Source organism: Rhinolophus hipposideros (assembly GCF_964194185.1).
Source record: "Rhinolophus hipposideros genome assembly, chromosome: 21".
Taxonomy (NCBI): Eukaryota; Metazoa; Chordata; class Mammalia; order Chiroptera; family Rhinolophidae; genus Rhinolophus; species Rhinolophus hipposideros.
The window spans coordinates 48,506,854-48,515,122 of NC_138067.1; the positions used below are offsets into that span (position 1 = coordinate 48,506,854).

An 8,269-nucleotide genomic window follows, 5' to 3' on the forward strand; every position below is an offset into this window, starting at 1 on the left:
CCAAACCACATTTAAGTGGTCGATCCTTACATAGCAGAACACCCTGCTGCGGTGGGCAGAGCCAAGTCTCACAACTAGTCAGCATAGGAGTTAACCCCACCTACTCACAAGCAAAAAGCAATTAAAGATCTTCTTGAACAGGACAATATACACAACACAAGAGTCACCTTTGGAGCACACGCAGAGGAGAAGAACAAAGTAGTGCAAGTCAAATATAAAGGACACATACTACATAAGATAACCCAGCAAGAACTAAGAACTCTAGGGAATCTACCTAATACATCAAAGCAAACACAGAGAGTCAGCTAGAATGGGGAAACAAAGAAACATGTCCCAAATAAAAGAACAAAAGAAACCTCCACAACTGGAACCAAATGAAGCAGAGGTAACCAACCTATCAGAGACAGAGTTCAGAACACTGGTGATAAGAATGTTTAAGGAGCTTAGAGATGATATAAAGAAGGATGTAGAAATCATAATGAACAACCAGTTAGAAATAAAGAACACAATTACCGAAATTAAGAACTCACTTGAGTTACCAGAGGGTAAGGGGGTGGGGGTGGGTGATGACGGTAAAGGGGATCAAATATATGGTGATGGAAGGAGAACTGACTCTGGGTGGTGAACACACAATGGGATTTATAGACGATGTAATACAGAATTGTACACCTGAAATCTATGTAAATTTACTAACAATTGTCACCCCAATAAAATTAATTAAATAAAAAAAAAAAGAACTCACTTGAAAGAATTACCAGCAAGTTAGATGAAGCAGAGGATCGAATCAGCAACTTAGAAGACAAGTTAGCAGAGATCACCCAAACAGAACAACAAAAAGAAAAAAGAATAAAAAACAATGAAGATGGTTTAAGAGACCTCTGGGATAACATCAAGTGCAACAACATGCGCATCATAGGAATACCAGAAGGTGAAGAGAGGAAGCAAGGGATTGAGACATATTTGAAGTAATAATGTCCGAAAACTTCCCTAACCTGATGAAGGAAACCAACATACAAGCCCAGGAAGTGCAGAGAGTTCCAACCAGGATAAACCCAAACAGGTCCACACCAAGACACATTATAATTAAAATGGCAAAGCTTAAAGACAAAGAGATAATCCTAAAAGCAGCAAGAGAAGGACAGAGGGTTACATACAAGGGAACTCCCATAAGATTATCAAATGACTTTTCTACAGAAACATTGAAGGCCAAGAGGGAGTGGCAGGAGATACACAAAGTGATGCAAAACAAAGGCCTACAACCTAGATTATTTTATCCAGCAAGGCTATCATTTAAAATTGAAGGAGAGATAAAGAGCTCGCCAGAAAAGAATAAGCTAAAGGAATTTATTACCACCAAGCCAGCATTGCAAGAAATACTAAAAGGACTTCTGTACACAGAAGAAAGATGAAAACAATCTTACTACAAATTTAAAAAGTGGCAATAACTATCAACCTATCAATAATCACTTTAAATGTAAATGGATTAAATGCTCCAATGAAGAGACATAGGGTGGCTGAGTGGATAAGAAAGACCCTTGTATATGCTGTATACAAGAGTCACCTCAGATCAAAAGACACACATAGGCTGAAAGTGAAGGGCTGGAGTAAGATATTTCATGCAAATGGAAATGAGAAATAAGCTGGAGTTGCAATACTTATATCTAACAAAATAGATTTTAAAATGAAGAACATATTAAAAGATAAAGATGGGCATTATATGATAATAAAGGGATCGATCCGACAAGAGGACATAACCCTAGTAAACATCTATGCACCTAACATAGGAGCACTTAAATATATAAAACATGTACTGACTGACATAAAGACAGATATTAACAGTAACACTATCATAGTAGGGGACTTCAACACACCTCTGACAACAAGGGACAGGTCTTCCAGACAGAAAATCAATATGGAAACATCAGCCTTAAATGATACATTGGACCACTTGGATTTAATTGATATTTTCAGAGCATTTCACCCCAATGCTGCAAAATACACATTTTTCTCAAGCGCACATGTAACATTTTCCAAGATAGACCATATGTTAGGCCACAAAACAAGTCTTGATAAATTTTAAAAAATTGAAATCATACCAATTGTCTTCTCTGATCACAGTGCTATGAAATTAGAAATGAACTACAGGAAAAAAACTGGAAGACACACCAATTCATGGAGGCCGAATAACATATTACTAAATAATGAATGGGTCAAGCAGGAGATCAAGGAAGAAATCAAAAGATATCTCGAGACAAACAAAAATGAAAACACGACGACCCAAAAATCTATGGGATGCCGCGAAAGCAGTCCTAAGAGGGAAATTCATAGCATTGCAGGCCTACCTAAAGAAACAAGAAACATCACTAATTGACAGTTTATCTTCACACTTAAGGGATCTGGAAAAAGAACAGCTAAATAAGCCCAAAGGGAGCACAAGGAAGGAGATAATAAAGATCAGAGCAGAAAGAAATGAAATAGAAACCAGAAAAAGAATACAAAAGATCAATGAATCCAAGAGTTGGTTCTTAGAGAAGATAAACAAAATTGACAAACCTTTAGCCAGACTCATTAAAAAAAAAGAGAGAGGACCCAAATTAATAAAATCAGAAATGAAAGAGGAGAAGTGACAACAGACACCACAAAAATACAAAAAATTTTAAGAAACTACTATGAGCGACTATATGCCAACAAATTTGACAATCTGGAAGAAATGGACAATTTTCTAGAGGCGTACAACCTTCCAAGGCTAACTCAAGAAGAAACAGAAAACCTGAATAGTCTGATTACCACCAGGGAAATTGAATCAGTAATCACCAATCTCCCAACAAACAAAAGCCCTGGACCAGATGGCTTTAGAGGTGAATTTTTCAAAACGTTCAAAAAAGAATTATCACCTATTCTCCTCAAGCTCTTCCAAAAAATCCAGAAGAAGGGAAGACTCCCAAACACTTTTTATGAAGCCAATATCACCCTGATCCCAAAATCAGACAAAGACACCACAAAAAAAGAAAACTACAGGCCGATATCTCTAATGAACATAGATGCAAAAATTCTCAACAAAATATTAGCAAACAGAGTTCAGCAATACATTAAAAAGATCATACACCATGATCAAGTGGGATTCATCCCTGGTACGCAGGGGTGGTTCAACATCCGCAAATCAATTAATGTGATACACCACATTAACAAAATGAAAAATAAAAATCACATGATCATATCAATAGATGCAGAAAAAGCATTTGATAAAATCCAGCAGCCATTTATGATAAAAACCCTTAAGAAAGTGGGAATAGAGGGATCATATCTTAACATAATAAAGGCCATATATGACAAACCCACAGCTAACATCATACTCAATGGGGAAAAGCTAAAACCATTCCCCCTAAGATCAGGAACAAGGCAAGGTTGCCCACTTTCTCCACTTCTATTCAACATAGTGCTGGAAGTTCTAGCCACAGCAATCAGACAACAAAAAGAAATAAAAGGCATCCAAATTGGTAAGGAGGAAGTAAAGTTATCATTATATGCAGATGATATGATACTATATAGAGAGAACCCTAAAGACTCCACCAAGAAACTATTAGAGCTGATAGATGAATTTAGTAAAGTAGCAGGATACAAAATTAATATTCATAAGTCAGTTGCAATTGTATATACCAATAATAAAATATCAGAAGGAGAAATTAAAAAAACAATCCCATTTACAATTGCTCCAAAGACTCTAAAATACCTGGGAATAAATTTAACCAAAGAAGTAAAAGATCTGTACTCAGAAAATTATAAGGTACTGAAGAAAGAAATGAAAGAAGATAGAAATAGATGGAAACGCATATCATGTTCATGGATAGGAAGAATTAATATAGTTAAAATGTCCGTACTGCCTAAGGCAACATACATATTCAACGCAATTCCTATCAAACTACCAATGACATGTTTCACAGAAATAGAACGTATAATCCTAAAATTTATATGGGACCATAAAAGACCCCGGATAGCCTCAGCAATCTTGAGAAATAAGAACAATGTGGGAGGTATAACGATACCTGACTTCAAATTATACTACAAGTCTACAGTAATCAAAACAGCATGGTACTGGCATAAAAACAGACACATAGATCAATGGAACAGAATAGAGAGTCCAGAAATAAATTTATGCCTATATGGCCATTTAATCTACGACAATGGAAGTAAGAATGTACGGTGGGGTAAAGACAGTCTATTCAATAAATGGTGTTGGGAAACCTGGACAGACACATGCAAAAAAATGAAACTGGACCACCTCCTTACACCATATACAAAAATAAATTCAAAATGGCTCAAAGACTTAAATGTAAGATCTGATACCATAAAATACCTAAAAGAAAATATAGGAAGAAACTTCACAGACATTACCTGGAGCAAGATTTTTACTGATATATCCCCTCGTGCGAGGGAAGTAAGAGAAAAAATAAACACGTGGGATTACATCACATTATTTTTCACAGCAAAGGAAACCATCAATAAAACAAAAAGGGATCCTACTAAATGGGACAAGATATATCTGATGAGGGGTTAATATCACAAATCTATAAAAAACTCACTCAACTCAACTCCAAAGAAACAAACAACCCAATTAAAAAATGGGCAGAGACTTGAAGAGACATTTTTCTAAAAAGGACATACAGATGGCAAACAAACATATGAAGAAATGCTCAACCTCACTAACCATCAGAGAAATGCAAATAAAAACCACAATGAGATACCACCTCACCCCAGTCAAAATGGTTATCATCAATAAATCAACAAACAAGTGCTGGCGCGGATATGGAGAAAAGGGAACGCTTATGCACTGTTGGTGGGATTGCAGATTGGTGCAGCCACTATGGAATACAGTATGGAGGTATCTCAAAAATCTGAAAATGGAACTACCCTAAGATCCAGTAATTCCACACCTAGGTATCTATCCGGAGAAACCCAAAACTCCAATTCAAAAATCTTTATGCACGCCTATGTTTATTGCAGCACTATACACAATAGCCAAGACATGGAAACAACTGAAATGCCCATTGGTAGATGACTGGATTAAGAAACTGTGGTACATTTATACAATGGAGTATTACGCAGCCATAAAGAAGAAAGCAATCTTACCATTTACAACAACATGGATGGACCTAGAGAACATTATGTTAAGTGAAATAAGTCAGACAGAGAAAGACAAGTACCATATGATCTCACTTATATGCGGAATCTAAAGAAAAGAATAAGTGAATGAACTAATCAGAAACAGTTTTGGAGACAAAGAGGAAAAACAGGGTTGTTAGATGGGCGGGGGGGTGGGGATAAGGGGGAAGGTGAGGGGATTAGAAAACAGTTGGTAACCACAAGATGGCCACGGGGTTTTGAAAATTAATTTGGGGAACATACTCAATAATGTTGTAAAGATTTTGTAGAGTATTCGATGGACAAGTCTCCCGTTTGGGAGACCACCTCAGGGAAGATGTAGATGCCTGATCACTGCAATGTACACCTGAAGCTGAACAATAATGAATGCCAACTATAATTATATATATATATATATATATATATATATATATATATATATATATATATATACATATGTATGTATATACTTACAAGAGGCGGAGTACAGCATTGGGAGTGGAGTCAGTGGAAAGGTGATGGCTCGATGTGATGTCAGAGAGATAATGGATGGGGGGAGGGGGATTCACACCGTGTGAGGGATATAAATGATAAACGTCTAAGTATTACTTTGTTTTGTGCACCTGAAACTAATTAAAATATATATATATATAAAGAAAGAAGGCAAGGAATTGACCCCATGCTGGGAACATTGCCCAGGGTCAGATAAAGGAGAAGGAAATCTCTAACAGATATTTCAGATCAAATCTATTGTTTTTTGTTGGTCATACAAATGTATCTGTGTTTTAGAAATCCAATAATAAAAATATTTTTATGAAAATAAACAAAAAATATGTAATTTATTCTCATGAATTATTCCTAACAGAAAAGTGCAAACCCAGGGGCAGACGGGTGGCTCAGTTGGTTAGAGCACGAGCTATGGGCAGTGGGGCTGCCTGTTCAATTCCAACCTGGGCCAGTGAGCTGCGCCCTCCACAACTAGAATGAAGTCAATGAGCTGCCGCTCAGTTCCCGGGTGGCCAGATGGCTCAGTTGGTTGGAGCGCGTGCTCTCAACCACAACGTTGCCAGTTCGACTCCTGCAAGGGTTAGTGGATTGTGCCCCCTGCAACTAACAACAGCAACTGGACCTGGAGCTGAGCTGCACCTTCCACAACTAAGATTGAAAGGACAACGACTTGACTTGGAGAAGTCCTGGAAGTACACACTGTTCCCCGATAAAGTCCGGTTCCCTTTCCCCAATAAAATCTTTTAAAAAAGTGCAAACCCAGATATCCATCAACTAATGAATGGGTAAACAAAACATGGCATATACATATAATGGGATACTATGCAGCCAGGAAAAGCAATGAAGTACTGATCCAGGCTACAACATCCATGAACTTGAAAATGTTATAAGTGTAAGGAGCCACAGAAAAAGCCACATGTTATATGACTCCATTTGTGTGAAATAGCCAAAACAGGCAGATTCACAGAGACAGAAAGATTAATGGTTCCTTAGGACAAGGGGACAGGAGATTGGGAGTGACTTCTAATGTGTACAGGTTTCTTCTGGTGGTGATGAGATGTGGTAGAATTAGATAGTGGTAACGATCACACAATTTTGTGAATATACTAAGAGCCACAGAATTGTACATTTTTAAAAGGTGAAATGTGTGATATGTGAATTATATCTCAACAAAAATAGAAAATATTGATAGCTTGAGATCTTCCCTATTCCCTGGTCAGCTGGTCAGCCTCTGGACCAGTGCAGGGTTCTATGCAAAGCTGCCTGGACCTCCTTGTTCCGCAGGCAGTAGATGACAGGATTGCACATGGGCGTGACCACTGTGTAAATGACAGACAACACCTTGTTGAGATCCATGGCTTCTATGCGACTGGGACGGGCATAGATGAAGATAGTGGCTGAGTAGAAGATGCCCACCACTACCAGGTGGGAGGTGCAGGTGGAGAAAGCTTTGTAGCGGGCAGTGGCTGATGACATACAGAGCACGGCCCTACCAATGGCCATGTACGAGGCTATGGCCACGAGGAGAGAACCCCAGAGGATGACAATGGCAGAGACGAAGTCCACCAGCTCTGTCAGGGCCACATGAGTGCAGGACAGGTTGAGCAGAGGGGAAACATCACAGAAGAAGTGGTTGAGGACATTGGGGCCGCAGTAGGACAGGCTAGCAATGCATGATGTCTTCACCACTGAGACCAGCAGCCCACTAAGCCATGAGGACATGGTCAAGCCCAGGCAGACCTGGGGCCTCATGAGCAGTGGGTAGTGGAGTGGGCAGCAGATGGCCACATAGCGGTCATAGGCCATGGAGGCCAGGAGGGTGCACTCAGTACAGATGAGGGAGATGAAGAAGAAGAGTTGGGTCATGCAGGCTGTGAAGGGCACATGGCAGAATTCAGTCCACAGCCCCACAAGCAGGCTGGGCATGGTCACTGACACGTAGCACATCTCCAGGCAGCTCAGGTTGCCCAGGAAGCAGTACATGGGCTTGTGGAGCTCACTGTGAGTGCAGATGAGGTAGATGATGAGTGTGTTCTCCAAGAGGGTCAACAGGTAGAGCGTCAGGAAAACGGCAAACAGGACATCCCTTATGTCTGGCTGTGTGGACAAACCCAGCAAGACAAACTCTTGGACTCTGGTCATGTTGCCCAGCTCCAGGGGTCTCTCCATCTGAGAACAAAGTACATCTACAAAATATGTTGTAAATCTATCTCTCTACACTTTATCTCACCCTAGATTCAGCCATTGTCTCACTTGAGTAAGTGAAATAACCTCTTATCTGGCTTCTCTGCTTCCATCTGCCTTCGACAGTCCTTCCCCATGGGGCAGCTAGTGGGTTCTTTCAAAATCATAGATCACACAGCCACTCCCCTGTTTAAAACTGACAGATTTCCCCATTATTGTTACAAGAAACACCATACTCTTTATTATGGCCTTCAAGCCCCCAATTTTCTGATTCCTGTCAATTGCTTCCAGTTTAACACATGTCATCATTCCTCTTCTCTCATCTACTGAATCCCACGGGTGCCAAGTGCCCCAAGGCCCTTCAAGCCTTAAAGAATCCCACATGAAGTTCATTCTTCCTGGAACACCCTTCTCCTTGTTCTCACTTTTCCCATTTCTG

General features: G+C 39.5%; 1 protein-coding gene across 1 annotated transcript; it reads right to left on the reverse strand.

Moving 5' to 3' along the window:
* Window positions 1–6,870: 6,870 nt before the first annotated feature.
* On the reverse strand, window positions 6,871–7,818 carry LOC308489958 (olfactory receptor 6Z7; the record flags this gene model as incomplete). The annotated part of the gene is made up of 1 exon (XM_081031569.1): window positions 6,871–7,818. Exon 1 carries the CDS (start codon window positions 7,813–7,815, stop codon window positions 6,871–6,873), a length of 945 nt encoding a protein of 314 aa, XP_080887695.1. The 5' UTR covers window positions 7,816–7,818.
* Window positions 7,819–8,269: the final 451 nt, after the last annotated feature.